General features: G+C 49.3%; 1 protein-coding gene across 1 annotated transcript in view; it reads left to right on the top strand.

Annotated features, from left to right (window-relative positions):
- Nucleotides 1–18991, top strand: part of GEN1 (GEN1 structure-specific endonuclease) — a 76552-nt gene that overhangs the window by 32116 nt on the left and 25445 nt on the right. Inside the window, exon 5 of the mRNA XM_088468156.1 lies at nt 3208–3318. Coding sequence (XP_088324282.1) covers nt 3208–3318 — 111 coding nt within the window. The remainder of the gene's footprint in view (nt 1–3207; nt 3319–18991) is intronic.

The raw sequence follows: 18991 nt of genomic DNA, 5'->3' as shown, positions 1-18991 counted from the left end.
TTAAAAGATACGGCACCACTGCAAAACTAAGCATAAGTATTTCACCTATATACACTAGATGGCGCCACTGACTCACCCAGCAAAATTCTAACTGATGGGCGCTACCGAAAACTGTCTCATGACCTGATTCTTACCACAAAAATCTGCCAAGTCTTGCTTTTGGAGTAACTTTGCACCTTAACAATGCAACGGGTGCAAATACATTAAATTTTTTATTTTTTTTTGCATGCAGGGTAAATACTGGTTGCTTATGATTTAGCCTAGAAACATTGCTTTATTTTTACTCTGCAATTTAGAGTTCAGCTACTATAGAAATACATTTTATCATTATTATTATTGTGACAAAGCAAACTTAATTGCAACTCCACTAACCTTCCATAGGTGGCATTGCAGCTTGGGCAACATTTGAGGATATTGAATTTTTCTAGCTGTTATACACTAGACCTGTAGGACAGATATGTCTATCATTTATGTTATTTATATAACACCAATTATTTTTTCTTCTTCAGGATCCATAGGGGATCCACGGGGATACTATGGGGTGAGTGTGGTCGGAAAGGTCCAGGCATCAAACAGTTAAAGCTTTAGCTCCCAGGATGCACTGGGCGTCCTCCACATATAAACCAGCCAGGGGCAGACAATTTTTCGTTTGGTGCCAGCAGGACCGGTCGCACCTTTAGACAGGAGGACTGCTGAGGAAGCCCCAAGCTTTATATTTATGAGTTTTTTTATTTTATTTACCTGAGCAAGCAGCAAGGCGTCCTACCGGGCACCTGTGCGGCTGCCCTAGCTACCTCTGCTGGCGCCGTAACACCGGTGAGTGGTCCGGTGATTATGTCTGGCGCCAGAGGGGCTCGGTTAGCCGCTCCACTGGGGACCCAGGACTGCGGCCGGATACACTGATAAGTATAGGTAAGGTGATTCCCCCGCTTGCGGGGAATTGCGTGTTGTGCAGTCCTTACCTCCCGACGGTGGAGACCTGGCAGAGGACGCTGCAGTGGGGCGACTGGTTCGTCCGCTCCCCCACTAGACCACCGGGGCAGTTAAAAGCTGGTGTTGGGACCATGTAGAGGCCTGCGGCACCCGGTGGTTGGTGCAGCAGTGGGAAGGTAGGCTCTCCCCCGGCAGCCCCTCCCACAGCCCAGAGTGTGATTCCTCACAAGAGGTTTCCCGCCTCTGAGCTCCTCTCACCCTCCTCCCTATATGAGACGCTCAGCAGCCATTAATCAGGGCTCTTCTGAAGCTACTGGTCTCAGGAGTTTTGGGTCCAGTCTCCCTGTATACCTCTCACCGGAGCCAGGTTATACAGTGCACAAATCCTACCAGCCCTGGTAGAATGAGCACTAAATCAACTACTCAAGCCTAAGTATATTTATAAGCACTGTATGTGACTTGTGCTAGCTACGATGTGGTGATATACAGCGTTCCCGCAAAAAACGCCCTGTCCTCACAGCCTGCGGGTGCCGTCTTCACCCACGGGTCGCAGTGTCCCACAGGTGGGGAAATATGCGGTGCACCCGGCATCTATTCTCCCTGTCGGCAGCGCTTGGGGGCTGCCCGGCGTGTCCGTAAGTGCCGGGCATGCCCTCAAGAGTGACGAAAAGGGGACGCGTCTTATAGACACGCCTCTTTTCCAATGGCCACGCCCCCGTTTCGGCGCGTGCACGGAAGTGCCCTCTCTAGCTCCGGCGCCCTGCCTGCCGCTGGAGCTAGAGTGAACACTCGATATACTGTCTTAAACTCTCTGACTGTCAGTTATATCTATCCCTGCTGCTCTTGTTTAACACTGAGCTACCAGGTGTGTAGGGGTTTCAATATATATTCACATTTATTTGTGAAGGTGTCGGACCGCATTACTAGCTATACACTGATTGTGTGCTGCTTGCTGGTTATTACTATGTCTTAAGGCAAACAAGAGATTAAGGTAGAGGTTCCCAAACGCCGTCCTCAAGGCTCCCCAACAGTACAGGTATTGGAGATATCCATGGTTGAGCACAGGCGACTTAATTACTATCTCAGTCAATTTGATTTAACCACCCGTGCTCAACCATGGATAGCTCTAAAACCTGAACTGTTGGGGAGCCTTGAGGACCGCGTTTGGGAACCTCAGGATTAAGAGGTCTATTTGCTAAGATGTGTTAGGAGATAAAGTGAACTGTGATAAATTACCAGCCAATCAGCTCCTATCTGCCATGTCACAGGCTGTTTGAAAAATGGCAGTTAGGAGCTGATTGGCTGGTACCTTATCACCGTTCACTTTATCTCCTAACACAGCTTAGTAAATAGACCCTAAGGCTCCTGTTCTAGTTACATGTAAATCCTGTTTAGCGGGCTTGTCCCCTCAGGATTACATACAGGATGGTCTGTGTGCTAATTGTTATGTACCACCTCTCCAGCCCACCTTACCAGCACCTGTTCAGGGGTCACCGTGGGTGTCCTCCTTGGGTTATGACGCAGTTAGTGGACTGTTTATCGGCCTCCACGCTGCCTCCCGCCATGGGGTACCCACAGCTATTACAGCCTACTGTGTCCGTACCCCCTATGCATTCTATCTGGATGGATGTTTATGCCCACTCAATTCAGAATATGGCTCAGACGCCTGCCGTCTATCAACAAAGGTTACAGGCGGACAAACTCGTTAGCCACCAAGGCACATAGGCGGACTGCATATCATCCTCTCAGTCCATCCAGCTTTCGGATTCTGACGCATCATCTGAGGGCGGTTAAATCAATCCTGAATATAGAGGATGATGAACCAGCCCCTAAGCCTAAAACCCTGATATTTAAATGTCAAAAGGTGGTTAAGGCTGAATTCCCTCAATCAGACCAGCTCACTGAGCTCATGGGAGAAGCTTGGGGTACTCCTGGCAAACTGCTCCAGGTCCCAAAAAGACTAGAATCTTTTAACCCTTTCCCTACTAAGGAGTGTACTAGTGGGAAGTCCCTCCCACTGTTGATTGGCATGTGGCACGCTTAGTCAGAAGCTCTACGCTGCCTTTATCGTCTACATCCTCCCTTAAGGATGCCACAGATAGAAAACTAGAAACTTTCCTCAAGTCAATCTACTCACTTTCTGGCGCTATATTCCTAGGCCAGAATTCACTGAAAATGATTACAGCAATGGAATGTATATAGAAAAGTAATTTTATTATTAATGATATTATTATCTTTTTTTGATGATTCTAGCTTCTGTTTGTCTTATTATAGGACCCTCATGTGGATAGCTATGAAATGTCTGCCATTAAGGATAAGTTGAGATTGGACAGAGAGTCACTGGTCGGCCTGGCTATCCTCCTCGGATGTGATTATATCCCGAGGGTGAGTGACATGTATGTAATAATTGTGCTTTGTGTGTGTCATATAATCTATGTACAAATCTACAATGTTGTGAAATCTCCCATTTTGTTGGGATTCCTGATATGGGATCACCATCATTCTGTGAGTTAAGGTGCCCATACACGGGACGATTTTTAACACGATTTTGGCAGCTTCTACAGGTTGGACAGACCAATCGTTTGAAAATAGTTGTATTTTGAGTCTTCTGTGACCCCCGATGTGAGTCCCCGCCGTAGTCTAGTTGGATCGCAGATCAGATGGCTTTGCATTGTAATGATCAATCTTGCACCATTTGACCACATCTTATGAAAAATTTCAAGGGAAGAATTTCAAGGGCAATTGTCCAACTCATCTTACCATGTATGGGGGCCTTTAGGGGAGAGGAATGTTTGGCGAGTATGTTTGTATAGAGTATCAGTCCGGCTCGCCTACACACGGACAGCTAAATCAGGCGAGATCCACTGAGCCCAGCAGACCGGATCATCTCTGGCTTACATTGGAGTTTATTAGGTTATTGTAAGTTGACCACATGTACATATTGATTGGTTTCATCTGTCTACTGCAAATACCAATGTCCGGTAATGATCCTGATCACTGTATTAGGGATTGCTGGTGATATCTGCATGTGCGGCCAGCTGTACATGTGTACAAGAACTACCTGTGACACGAAGTTCTATAAGATGACTTTTATTTCTGGTTTAACCATCATTTAATGCTTTTCTGCTACTGCGCTACCTACTGTTATGCTGCGAAATGAAAGCACATTGAGAGGGGAGATTTATCAAACCGTGAGGCTCAATCCTAGTAGCCGCCAGGGGGGGCGAGTCGCTGTTGCAACAGCACAGAAACGACGGCAACGAGATCTCAACTAGCCCCCCGTCACGGCTGGATCTCACCACTATGGGGTTTCGTACAAAAATCCGCCAGTCTGGAGATAACTTACGGCTAATTGGACTGACCCATTGGAGCGAGATAACGTGGAGAGAGCTAAAGGGAGGAGATTAGGAGGCAAAACGAAAAACACGGAGAAATCCCTGTACACATCTCTTCTCGATATGTACTACAGGGCTTTCTCTCTCTTCTGCCTGCTAACGATACTAGCAGGCTGGAATATTGGCAGGGCCATAGCGCTGTGTTACTAAGGAGAAAAGACGCTTACCGTCAGTTGTCCTCTCCAGCGCTGATACTGTCACTAGATGGTCCCGTTACCTGCCTCCAGCAGAGAAAAGTTCTGGATTCTGGATGAATGTTCGGGTTGGGCTATAATTCGTAAACATCGCAGGAGCGCCTTTTTTTTTTTTCTAGAAACATGGAGCCCAAAGTACCAACCAATCAGCTTCTAAATATCTTTATCTAGAGTAGCCTGTAAAATGACAAGAGCTGATTGATTGGTACATTATCTATCTCCAAGCTTTGCCTATAGCAACCAATCAGATTGTAGTTATCATTGATCTAGTACAGTTTTTCCCAAACCCAGTACTCATGGCCCACTCACATTCCAGACATTAGGGATATCCCTGCTTCAGCACAGGTGGGTAAATCAATATGAGGTAATAAGCCAGCTGTGCTCATGCATATATATCCTCATTACCTGGACTGTGAGGGGGCCATGAGGACTGGGTTTAAGAAACACTGATCTAGTATGATTGACAGAAGCTGATTGGTTGCTCTGGGTAACAGCTCCACTCGTTGTCTTTATAAGGTTTGCTAAAGCTCCTCCTGAGGCAGAACAGTGACTACATAATGTCTCACAATGTTGACAGGAGGAAGTTAGGGTTAGACTGCGATTTTAACAATTTGTCGTTCTGATGCGTCTGAATTGGCCAAATCATTAACAAAATTGTGTAGTGTGTAAGGACCTTGGCTACACTTCTGTTAGCCAGATTATAGCCCTGTATGTGCCAGTTATACTGCAGGGCTATGACTACACTTCTCTTAGCCAGATTATAGCCCTGTATGTGCCAGTTATACGGCAGGGCTATGGCTACACTTCTCTTAGCCAGATTATAGCCCTGTATGTGCCAGTTATACTGCAGGGCTATGGCTACACTTCTCTTAGCCAGAGTATAGCCCTGTATGTGCCAGGTATACTGCAGGGCTATGGCTGCACTTCTCTTAGCCAGATTATAGCCCTGTATGTGCCAGTTATACTGCAGGGCTATGGCTACACTTCTCTTAGCCAGAGTATAGCCCTGTATGTGCCAGTTATACGGCAGGGCTATGGCTACACTTCTCTTAGCCAGATTATAGCCCTGTATGTGCCAGTTATACTGCAGGGCTATGGCTACACTTCTCTTAGCCAGAGTACAGCCCTGTATGTGCCAGGTATACTGCAGGGCTATGGCTACACTTCTCTTAGCCAGATTATAGCCCTGTATGTGCCAGTTATACTGCAGGGCTATGGCTACACTTCTCTTAGCCAGAGTATAGCCCTGTATGTGCCAGGTATACTGCAGGGCTATGGCTACACTTCTCTTAGCCAGAGTACAGCCCTGTATGTGCCAGGTATACTGCAGGGCTATGGCTACACTTCTCTTAGCCAGAGTATAGCCCTGTATGTGCCAGGTATACTGCAGGGCTATGGCTACACTTCTCTTAGCCAGATTATAGCCCTGTATGTGCCAGTTATACTGCAGGGCTATGGCTACACTTCTGTTAGCCAGATTATAGCCCTGTATGTGCCAGGTATACGGCAGGGCTATGGCTACACTTCTCTTAGCCAGAGTATAGCCCTGTATGTGCCAGTTATACTGCAGGGCTATGGCTACACTTCTCTTAGCCAGAGTATAGCCCTGTATGTGCCAGTTATACTGCAGGGCTATGGCTACACTTCTCTTAGCCAGATTATAGCCCTGTATGTGCCAGGTATACTGCAGGGCTATGGCTACACTTCTCTTAGCCAGAGTATAGCCCTGTATGTGCCAGTTATACTGCAGGGCTATGGCTACACTTCTGTTAGCCAGATTATAGCCCTGTATGTGCCAGTTATACTGCAGGGCTATGGCTACACTTCTGTTAGCCAGATTATAGCCCTGTATGTGCCAGTTATACTGCAGGGCTATGGCTACACTTCTCTTAGCCAGAGTATAGCCCTGTATGTGCCAGGTATACTGCAGGGCTATGGCTACACTTCTCTTAGCCAGATTATAGCCCTGTATGTGCCAGTTATACTGCAGGGCTATGGCTACACTTCTCTTAGCCAGAGTATAGCCCTGTATGTGCCAGGTATACTGCAGGGCTATGGCTACACTTCTCTTAGCCAGAGTATAGCCCTGTATGTGCCAGTTATAGTGCTGCCGAGTAGAAACATTTGCTCCTTAGATTTGGATGAGAAGAGATGCGGGTTCCGTGCCAGACAAGAGTAATAAAAGTCTGTCATACCAGGTTTTACCCATATAATGCAGATGAGCAGCAGTCTTTGATGACATCTGGCCCCAATTTGCTACAGCCTCTCATACCTGTGCTAAATGGGCAACACCTTCATACCAGAGAGGTCTCAAGTGTTAATTACCCAGGGAAGCACTTCCTATCTATTAATGTTTGAGGAATCCCAATGAAGTGACTTTGCACAGTCAATTACTAGAGGCTGACTCCATTACTGCAGCACTTTATTGCAGAGGAGGGAAAAAAACTAATTAATGTTTAGTAGATTTCACTAGAGAAAAAAATGAAGCTTTTGGACAATCTTATTACATTTTTTATTCACTTATGAGGTAATTTGCACAGAAGGTTCAATTCAGAGTTGAGCTCAAGTCAGACGCAATTTTGCGTATGCCCATCTCCCCACAGCACCCAATTTGCATATACACACCCTCCGTAAATTTAGCCTTCATGCCAACGCTCCGTTGTCACTTCTTCAGCTGCAGGTGGATATATGACAGAGTTCTGAGTCTGTAGCTGCCCATTGTTACGTGCGCTCGGCTCTGGAGCACGCACAGTGTTAAAAATCACAAGACTCGTGCGCAAATTTACATCAGCCCCAAAGTGTTGGAGACTTTTAAGAAAGAGTTTGAAGATCTTTTGTATTGTTCAAAACAGCCAGAGATTTGCACCACCTGCTGGGTCATTCCATGGTAATTCGCGTTACAAAGTGACGTAGCAAGTGTATGTCTGGCTATCAACAGCAAAAGGATTTTATGTGAAATTAATTTTATTTATTGAGTAAAAAAATAAGACAGGTCATGTTTTGAAAACCAGTATTCAGGAATTGCTAATTGTTTGCTATGTCACTTTGTAACGTGAGTTACTGTGCAATGACCCAGTTACGTTCCATGGATGGCGTTTGTGCCATGCAAGCACTTAACGCAGTGAGTATGCACTACACATGCACATAAACCCATAGGAAAACAACAAAATGGTAAAGTTGTGGAACTTGACATAGAGACTCTCTCTGCTACTGTATGTAAGACTTAAATGAGGCTCCAGCAAATAATATTTTAGTTACAAAACAAATTGCCAGTGATGCATTTAATTAGGGAGTGACCCAAATCTGATGTTTTAACGTCTGCAGGCATGGGGGTTTCTGTCCCGGACATCAGCCCGTAAAATGGGGTGCAAATTATCTGAGCAGGTGAACCCCAAAAAGCCGCATGAGAGTGTGTTCCAATGTAAGCCTTATTAAAAATATGCCCTGTGCGTTTTTCGTTATACCTAAATCACCGCCCCTTGTGTATGTGGAATATACAGACTTTTTGTAGGATGCTTCAGTTGTTGTTACATTGTAATCTGTCCATTAGTTTATTTTGTTCATTCTACCAATTTAACCAATCATTGTTTTGGACTCCTCATACCGAAATCTGATGCTTCGTATTTTCCTGGTATTGTGATGATCTAGTTTGAAGTACAAAAATAATTGATTGTATCACTGCGGTGAAGGACTGATAGTTTGCCCACATGAATCTGAGCCCTTATTGCTGGGTCTGTGGACAGATGACATTTCTCTAATTGGAAGAGGACTGAATATATTGTGAAGCTATTGACGGATTGTCATAGGAAGATTATGTAGCACAGGGGTAGCCAACCAGTCAGAGGCAAAGAGCCAAAAACTATCTGTGGTTAAGTTAAAGAGCCGATAGCATGCGGGCATGCAACAAAAATTGGGCGTGGCCTAGCTGTCACAAGGTCACGCCCCATTTTTCTGCTCACGTTTTTGGTATGACATTCGCAGGAGCATGACCTTGTTTCACACCCCCGTTTTTAGTCACGCTGGGGGCGAGCCCAGCACATTAAAAGTACACAATTTACATACACTTCCCAATATAAATTTTTCACTGCTGAAGTGAAAGAAAAAGCCAGAGCGGAATTGGTATGAAATACCGTCGGCCGCATGGCCGGCGGTTCGATTCCCGTCAGCGGCAGCCCGACAGAAGCAGAGTGCGACGCAGCGGAAGCCCGACAGCGCTGGAAATCCCGATCGTGGATAGGTAAGTATCCACTAACCTAACCCCCCTAACCCTAACCCTCCTTAGGGTTGCCTAACCCTAATCCCCCCTCTAAGGGCCTAACCCTAACCACCACCTTCCCCCGTTGCCTAAACAGAAGTCCCTCGGGGGGGTGCCTAACCCAAAGGCCCCCCTGGTGGTGCCTAACCCTAGCCCTCCCTCCCCCTAGCCTAACCCTCCCGGGGGGGGGTTGCCTAACCCTAAGTCCCCCACGGGAGCCCTAAACCTAACCCTCCCCCCCCCCGCGGCTGTCCGCTCGCAGCGCCCGGCATCACTACGATCGTGATGCCGGGCGCCGGTCTCCCGGCGTCGGGGAAATGCGGGCGTCTATATCTAGACGCCCGGCATTTCACCCATGCCGGGATAAGACAGTCGGGAAGCCGGCTGCCGGTATTTAGGCAGTCGGCTTCCCGATTGCCTCCCGCCAGAGCAATATAGAAAACATTGACATAGCCACGTTCACATAACATACACAGAAACAAGCCAGATCCACATAAAATACATATTGAAATCCAGAACCACATAAAATACATTGAGAATGCCAGTGCCCATTCTGCTGTACCCCCTGTAGTTGTGCCCCTTATGCAAGGCCCCCTGTAGCTGTGCCCATTAAGCAATGCCCCAAGTAGTTGTGGCCCATATGCAATGCCCCTTGTAGCTGTGCCCATTATGCAGTACTTTCAATAGTTGTGCCCCTTCTGCAATGCCCCTTGTTGTTTTGCTCATTAAGCAATGCCCCTGTAGCTGTGCCTATTATGCAATGCCTTCAGTAGTTGTGTCCCTTCTGCAATGCTCCCTGTAGTCGTGCCCCCAGTACTAGGTCCCCACCCCGCCCACACCCCTATGAAGAAACTTGCATGTCTTCATGCTGGCACCACCAGGGCTCCCGAGTCCCACCGTCGCTGCTTCCGCTGCCTGCTGGATCTAATTGGATCCAGCAGGCGTGCAGGCTCCTCACATTGCGGGTGACATCATGACGTCACCCGCGCACTGCATTACTGGGAACTCTGGCCTCTGAAGCGATAAGAGGCTTCTTTAGTCTCTGATCCCTTCAGTACTAGTGGGGGTCTGCCGAGCCGGGAGCCGCATCGGAAACTCAAAAGAGCCGCAGGTTATCCACCCCTGATATAGCGTGTAATAAAAACTGTATTAATGCAGCAAGTTTATGTGAGGCGGAATTCAGTCACCATGTTGACAGTCATTATGTCGACACCACAGGGTGTTGACATGGAACATCTGCAGAATGCGGACATTAGGGGAAGGTCGCGGGAGCAGAGAGTCAGGGTTAGGCACTAGGGGGGAGGGTTATGGTTAGGCCGCAGAATCGGAGGGTTTGAGTTACACTAGGGTAAGGGTGAGCAATAAGCGGCCCTCCAGCTGCTGTAGAACTATACCGTCCAGCATGCCTTGCCACAGTTTTGCTATTTGGCCATACTGAAAATATTGCAAGGCATGCTGGGATGTTTAGTTTAACATCAGCTGGAGGGCTGCTTATTGCCCATCCCTGCACTAGGAGGAGGGTTTGGGTTTAGGCACTAGAGGGGGGGTTAGAGTTAGGCTCTGGAAGAAGGAGAGGGCTTGGTTTAGGCACTAGGGGGAGGGTTAAATGTTAGGCTGTGGGAGGGTTAGGGCTAGACACTAGAATGAGGGTTAGAGTAGGCTGCGGGAGGGAAAGATTAGGCATAATCGCCTGGTCGCTGGAACCAGAAGACCGGTAAATGATCGCTGTACAACTGGGACTGTTTTTTTGTCAATATTCTAATCAGTGTCGACAAAATATACCAAACCCCTGTGAGCTTGCTTACCACGCCCACTATATAATAAAATCAAGTGCTGATAAAAAAATATTAGGTCCTCACGTTGGCGCGTGCGCATGTACGTCGGACCTGGCATGCACCAGGTGAGCGTGTGCCTGTTCCCATGCATCCTCCTTGGACAATAGCTGGTGTATAAATCATAGTCTGAACAAGAACGGTCACTGGTAATAGAACCTAACTCATCACTGTAACTTCCGGCAATCTCTTGCAACTGTTCAAAGTCATGTGCTCGTGAGCTCACTCAGTTATTTGCGCAGTGTTCTGCTCCTTATCATCGTTGCAATTTTAAGTTTCTGGGTTAAACATACCAAGACGCAAGGCACCTCTTACCCTATAGAGCTTATTTTTACTATTGTTAATGGCTTTAGAAGCATATCGCGGATGAGAGGCCGCAACGTCTTTTGCACCAGCATCTCTCCATAGGCAACAATAACCTCTGTGAGATTATCTCCCCTGCTGTCACCAGTCCACATCAGGATGGATTAGGTCCTGAATCCATGAACCTCCAGTGCACCGGGCATTAGTCATTATCACTTTTGCATAATAGATTTGTTACGGATGCTGTAATTTGCACAGGCCATAAGAAACGCGCCACTGACAGCAATGTCACCGTTCCAATTCTGCGATCCAACCTCCAGTTTCCTCCTCTGTAAGTAGAAATTGATGCTTTTATGGCGATAATTTAGTATTGTGCTGCACTTTATTGTCATTGCTATCAAAAACAATCCTGGCCGGAACTGCTTAGCATTTAACTAGCGAGCCTGATATTTCCATTATCAGAAAGAATCCCAATCAGCATTCTCTTCTGCTCCGTAATTGCTGCAGCCTGGGATGGTTGCAGAGCTATTCATGTTTGCTCTGCTCTGTGTGTGACGGGAATACCGTATTGCTGAAGCGAGGCCCATAATCTGCAGCAGAGGCACTTTGCTGGGAGTTTCAGGGATGTTCATCAATAGCAGCTGGAAAAGCCATATTATGTGTATTTCTTATACTGCATTGCATTCAATCCACACTGTGGAATACTTTATAATATGTGTTTCATTCTTATTTTGCTAGTCTACGGTACATTGCCAGCACGGTCTCCTCTGTTGTTATCTCTGTTTGTTTGTTTTTAGATTTATGGTTAAATAACCTGTAGCATCTCTTGCCCTGGGAAGGCTCCGTGTCTGGCACTTGGCATACGTATTACCCTGTATATTCTGCTAATTGTACTGACCAGAGTGTTAGACAGCCAGGCCTGCATGCAAATTGCAGCCATTGTGCCCACCTGCTTCACGTTGGCGCTCTCCACCAATGTGTGTGCGCTGGCGCGGAGCTTGTTATTTCAATATATTTATCACACTGATCAACTGTTGTTTAATGTTCAGGTGTGATATCGGTGCAGGCTTGGGAGAAGCTCCTCTTCTCCCTGTCATTGATTTTTATGTTATTTAACAATATAATGTGTACTTGTCCAGCTTGGGGCATGTTTGTTACTAATGTGTAATAGATGTCCTACTCAATATATAATTCTTAGTATATTTCTGTGCCTAGGACTGAACTAAAGTATACATGTTTATATATATTTATATATATATATATATATATATATATATATTGTGTGTGTATGTATTTATATATATATATATATATATATATGTGTGTGTGTCTGTGTATATGTATTTGTGTGTGTATATATATATATATATATATTAGGGGTGTGCACCGTCCACTTTTCGTGTTTTTGTTTTGGATCTGGATCTTTCTTCGTGTTTTGGATCTGGATTGGTTTTGCCAAAACCACCCTTCCGTGTTCTGGGTTTTGTGTTTTGGATCTGTATTTTTTTGAAAAAAAGCATAAAAACTGCTAAAATCACAGAATTTGTAGGTTTTTCTGCTCCTATGCTATTATTAACCTCAATAACCTTAATTTCCACTCATTTCCAGTCTATTCTGAACACCTCACACCTCACAATAGTGTTTTTATGTCCAAAAGGTTGCACCGAGGTAGCTGGATGACTATGCTAAGCGACACGAGTGGGCGGCACAAACACGTGACCCATCTAGGTGTGAAACTGCAGTGGCAGACAGGATAGCAGTTTGAAAAACTAGGCCCCAAACTGTACATAATGCAAAGAAAAAAAAGAGGTGCAAGATGGAATTGTCCTTGGGCCCTGCCACCCACCCTTATGTTGTATAAACAGGACATGCACACTTTAACAAACCAATCATTTCAGCGCCAGGGTCTGCCACACAACTGTGGCTGAAATGATTGGTTCGTTTGGGCCCCCACAAAACAAGCTGGCAATTAATCTGTCCCTGCACAAACTGGCTCTACGGAGGCAAGATGTCATCCTCATCCTCCTCATCCACCGATTCCTCACCCTCTTCAGTGTGTACATCCTCATCCTCACAGAGTATTAATTCGTCCCTGCTGGAACCACAGGTCCCTCTGTACGTTCTGGAGGCTGGTCTCCCTGGAAGAGTTGATAATTCATTTTATGAACATCATCTTCTCCACATTTTGTGGAAGCAACCTCCTACGCCTTTCGCTGACAAGGTTCCCGGCTGCACTAAACAATCTTTCGGAGTACACACTGGAGGGGGGGCAACTCAGGTAAAATAGAGCCAGTTTGTACAGGGACCTCCAAATTGCTTCTTTCTACTTCAGGGTCCATAGGGTATCCACAGGATACCTTGGGGTATAGGTGTGACGTCAGTCGCAGGGCACCAAAGAGTTAAGCTTTCAGCCTCCCAGGATGCACTAGGTCCCCCTCCTATACCCCGCCCCCGGGCCAAGGCACCTCAGTTTAGTTTGGTGCCCGGCCGGAGTCGGGTGCACCTGTTGGAGTGGGGGCTAGAAGAGCCCCTGAAGCTTTTTCTTCATGCAGCTGTGGCTGCACATCTGGATGAACAGCATGGACAGTCAGTCCTGACGTCCATGCTGTCTTCCCTACACCCCGCCGGTACCAGAACGCCGGTACTGATCCGGGGATGCTGGTGGGCGTCTGGGGTCACAGCTAGCGGTGACCCCAGATGCTCCGGACCATGGCCGGATTCAAGGGGGACAGAGGTAAGCAGCGGGGTCCCGCGGTGGGTCCCCGCTGATCACATGGTCCTAAGTCCCCAGGCAGGGGGCTCCCTGGGGACTGGCTGCAGCGTGGAGCCAGGCGACCAACCTGCGCTTCCACTACCCCCTGGGACAGCGGACCGCAGCAGAGCGGTAGCGCTGCAGCGTCCCAGGGGTTAAATGCATGCCAGGGGAGCGCGCCTTCCCTGTCTCACAGCCGGCTCCTCCCCCGCTGCACACAGCCCTCTCTGCACTGTGCTGACTGGTCCTGTGTCAGCGCTCCTCCCCCAGGCCAGCTTCTCTCTGCTCCTCGGCGGCCATCTTCTCTGCAACGCATGGTGAACGCTGCTGGAAGTCTGGAAGGAAGCATCGTGGTCTGGGCCCCCCCGCATACCTCTCCTCCGCTGTGGCTCAGGTCTGTGTATGCAGCGCTGTGTCCTACCAGGCCCTGTGTCTGTGTAGTTGAGTGATCAGCGCTGTTAGTGCAGGAATTGTTATTTCTCTGCATTGTATGTGACTGTGCTAGCGCTGCCTGTAACTTTTCTTCTCTAAACTGTCAGCTTTATTACTGTCCCTGTTCTTTCTGCTAAAGCCCTTGCGGTGCGGTGCTGCAGGGTGGTCTCTCGCCTATTTAATACTTAATTGGTGAGAGAGGTCACATACGTGGTGCCATCATGTCTGAAAGTGATTTTCCCCTCCGGCTACAGTGTACCACGTGCAAAGTACCGTTAGCGGAGGGGGAGGGTAGCGCGGAGGGCCTTTGCCGGCAGTGTTTGTCCATGGCGCGGCCTATTACGGTTACAGCACCGGTACAGGAGCCGCCCTGGGCTTGTTTCGCTCAGGCGTTTACAGCTTTAGTGGGCCAGTTAGCTCCGCAGCCCGCGTTTACTCCGATGGGTTTGTCCCAGCAGTCTGTGGTGTCGTCACCCATGCAGGGGTTCCCACGACAATTGGTGGTACCACACAGTCTCCCTATTTCCCCGCTCCCGGGTTCTCAGGAGCCAGCGTGGGTTAACTCCCTGACTAGTTCTGTACAGCACTTGTCGGATGTGTTGCAAGGGGAGTCTGTGATGCGGCCTCATAAAAGGCCGGTGGCGTCTCTGTCCGCTCCTTATGAGGATGACGAAGGGACGTCTGATGATGGGGAGATTCTGGATCCTTACGATCAGGAACCTCTCCATACTAAGGACGCTGATGCTAAGTCCAAAGTATATATTCCTGGACTTATTCGGGCGGTCCGCACAGCCTTGGTGATTGAGGACGAAGTTCCCCCAGCGGCTAAATCTAAGTATGCCTTTTTCAAAGATGTGAAGGGCGATGCCACAGTCTTTCCTCTTTCGGGTCAGTTGGTGGACCATTTAGAGGAGGCGTGGAAACAACCTGGCAAAAGATACCAGCCGCAGAGACGCCTGGCGGTGGCTTATCCGTTCGCGGATAATTATTTTGCTAAGTGTGAATCCCCTCCACAGGTGGATTCTCACGTGACCCGTCTTGTCCGTAGTGCCACATTGCCGATGCCATCCATGTCCTCCCTTAAGGATGCTACGGACCGCAAGGTAGAAATCTGCCTGAAGTCCGCTTATTCCCTTGCAGGGGGGGCAGCACGGCCGGCTATGGCCATTTGCTGGGTTGCCAGAGCGATGGAGCGCTGGGCGGATTCATTAGAGGCTTCTTTTGAATCCGACTGTCCGGCCGAACAGGCGGAGTTGATTGGCAATCTCCGTGATTCGGCCACCTACATCAACGAGGCGGCTCTAGACATTAGTACTCTGGTGTCTAGAATTTCTTCAGCAGCGGTAGCTGCTCGTCGCACCTTGTGGCTGCGATCCTGGAAGGCGGACGCAGATCCAAGAAAGGTCTGGAAGCGTTGCCGTTTACCGGAGAAGTTCTCTTCGGTCCGGATCTGGATAAGATTGTGGCCACGCTGGCGGCAGCCAAATCTGCTTGTCTCCCGTCGGCCGCTGCTCCTTCTGGTTCTGGACCATCGTCCTTTCGGTCATCTAGGGCCCAGGGCAGGCCCAAACCACAGTCGTTTCCTCGACAGGCTGGCCCTAAGAAATCGGTCAAGCCCCGGAAACAGGCATGGAGTACCAGACGTCCGGCCCCCAAGCCAGATGACAAGCCTGCGGCCTGACGGTCCGGGTCTCCCCTTGGGGGATCCCAGGGTGGGAGGCCGCCTGCTGCAGTTCCCCCGGTGTTGGTCGTTCACTACGACAGACACTTGGGTTCTGGAGGTGGTCTCTCACAGGTACGCCCTCTCCTTCCGGCACAGACCCCCGGCTCGATTCTTCACCACGGGTCTACCATCAGACCGGAACAAGGCTACGGAGCTGCGGAAGGTATTGCACACTATGCTCCAGGCTGGAGTTATAGTGCCTGTTCCATTCTCCCAGAGGGGCCAGGGTTTCTATTCAAATCTATTTTTGGTACAGAAACCCAATGGGTCATATCGTCCGATTCTCAACCTCAAAGCACTCAACAAGTCTTTGCGGGTCCCGAAGTTTCGGATGGAGACCCTACGGTCCATCATTCTGGCGCTGGAACCTGGGGACTACATGGTGTCATTGGACATACAGGACGCTATGGCGGTCATGGCGGCTTCTCTGCGGCTGCAAGGAGTCCGCATGTTGCCGTACTTGGACGACCTGTTATTGGTGGCAGGATCTCCAGAGCTCCTGTTACACCACTTGGACCTGACCATTGCACTGCTGCAACGGCATGGCTGGCTAATCAACTGGCAGAAGTCCACTCTAATCCCGTCTCGGAGGATTCTGCATCTTGGAGCCTTATTAGACTCGGGACAGCAAAGGATCTTCGTGACGGAGGACAAGATCTCTGCTTTACAGTCAAGGGTGCGCAGTTGTCTGCACAGCCGCCGGGTGTCCTTACACTCTGCGATGAGGTTACTGGGCTCCATGGTGTCGGTGTTCGACATGGTGGAATACGCCCAGTTTCACTCCAGACCTCTGCAGCACCTGATCCTGTCCAAGTGGAACGGGCTGCCTCAGTCTCTGAAGTTCCAGACGATTGTGCTCACCCCGGAGGTTCGCCTGTCCCTTGCGTGGTGGTTAAAGACGACCCACCTCAACAAGGGACGTCCGTTCTGGGTTCCAAATTGGGTCCTGTTGACAACGGACGCCAGTCTTCGGGGCTGGGGAGCAGTTTCGGGTCCACACTTGTTCCAGGGCAGGTGGACGCCGACAGAAGCGGAGCTTCCAATAAATATCTTGGAACTCCGTGCGGTCTTCAATGCTCTCCTGCAGGCACAGCGGTTTCTCCAGGGTCACCCGGTGCAGGTCCAGTCGGACAATGCTACCACCGTGGCCTACATAAACAGGCAAGGAGGAACTCGCAGTCGGGCGGCTCTCGTAGAGGTCTCTCGGATCCTGGTTTGGGCGGAGCGCAATCTTCCGGCCATATCAGCGGTCTTCATCCCGGGAGTGCTAAATTGGGAGGCAGACTTTCTAAGTCGCCAGGACGTTCATCCAGGGGAATGGTCCCTGCACCCGGACGTTTTTCAACTACTGGTGGACAGGTGGGGTCTTCCAGAAATCGACCTCATGGCGTCCCGGCACAACAACAAGTTGCCGGTGTACGGGTCTCGCACAAGAGACGAAGGGGCGTCTCTGGTGGATGCTCTGTCCGTCCGGTGGACGTTCAGGTTCGCATACCTGTTCCCTCCGGTCTCCCTTCTTCCACGGGTAATCCGGAAATTCAAACAGGAAGGAGGGACGCTCCTGTTGATAGCTCCCGCGTGGCCCAGACGGCACTGGTTCTCAGACCTTCAGGGTCTGTCCGTGGACAGTCCTCTGCTGTTGCCGCTACGACCGGACCTTCTGTCTCAGGGTCCTTGTCTTCACCTGGACCTAACTCGGCTGTCTTTGGCGGCGTGGCTGTTGAGACGGCCATGCTGAGGTCCTGGGGGTTTTCCAGCTCTGTGGTGCGTACCATGTTACGAGCTCGGAAACCGTCTTCCGCGAGGATATACCATCGCGTGTGGCATACGTTCTTCCAGTGGTGTCGACCGAGAGGTTATGCACCGCGGGAGTTTCGTCTGTCTCGGATTCTCGCCTTCCTGCAAGTGGGACTAGATCATGGGCTTCGCCTTGCTTCTTTGAAGGTACAGGTTTCGGCCCTATCTGTCTGGTTTCACCGTAGGATTGCTACAATCCCGGATGTGCGCACCTTTATGCAAGGTGTTCTCCGTATTCAGCCGCCCTTTGTTCCACCTGTGGCGCCTTGGGATTTGGCTGTGGTCCTGAGGGCTCTCCAAGGACCGCCGTTTGAACCACTGGGCTCAGTGGATATTAAATGGCTAACAGCTAAGACTGTTTTCCTTCTGGCCGTTGCTTCAGCCAGACGAGTTTCTGAGTTAGGGGCTCTTTCTTGTAGACCCCCTTTCTTGGTTTTTCATGGGAACAGGGCAGTGCTCCGCACTCGGCCCGAGTTTCTTCCCAAAGTTGTTTCCCAGTTTCATGTTAACGAGGAAATAGTTGTTCCGGCCTTTAAATCACCGGGTCTTTCCGTGGGTGAGGCCTCTTTGGATGTTGTGCGGGCCTTAAGGACTTATGTTGACCGCACTTCTTTGTTTAGGAAGTCGGACGCTTTGTTGTCCTCTATGGCTTCTGTAAAAAGGGTTGGCCTGCTTCAAAGCAAACTTTGGCAGCCTGGATCCGTATGGCTATTTCTGAAGCTTATCTTCATGAAGGCCTACCGGTCCCTCCTTCTCTGAAGGCTCATTCCACTAGGTCTGTGGGTCCTTCGTGGGCAGCTCGACGTGGTGCCTCGGCAGTTCAGATCTGCAAGGCTGCTACGTGGTCTTCTGTCCATACCTTCGTGAGGTATTACAGGTTTGACACCTTCGCCTCTCAGGATGCTTCCTTCGGGCGGCGGATTCTCCTTTCTGCACAGGAGCGTCCCCACCCTTAAAGGATACTGCTTTGGGACATCCCCAAGGTATCCTGTGGATACCCTATGGACCCTGAAGTAGAAAATATGAGATATGGTAAGAACTTACCCTTGTTATCTCTATTTCTACGAAGTCCATAGGGTTCCACAGGACTCCCGCCCTGTCGCACCTGTGCTGCAGATGGGCTTTGCTCTGGTCACCGGTTTTCCGTCTCCCTCTGGTGAGAATGTGATTCTTGTATGTGTCCAGATCTTTGTTCTCTCTCTTCCTTCTCCTCCTCCGGCCTATGGCTTGGTAACTAACTGAGGTGCCTTGGCCCGGGGGCGGGGTATAGGAGGGGGACCTAGTGCATCCTGGGAGGCTGAAAGCTTAACTCTTTGGTGCCCTGCGACTGACGTCACACCTATACCCCAAGGTATCCTGTGGAACCCTATGGACT

Source organism: Taudactylus pleione, unplaced genomic scaffold (genome assembly GCF_031769625.1).
Source record: "Taudactylus pleione unplaced genomic scaffold, aTauple2 ptg000081l, whole genome shotgun sequence".
Taxonomy (NCBI): Eukaryota; Metazoa; Chordata; class Amphibia; order Anura; family Myobatrachidae; genus Taudactylus; species Taudactylus pleione.
The sequence above is the reverse complement of the archived record's forward strand: the minus strand, read 5'-3'. Positions and strand labels throughout refer to the sequence as shown.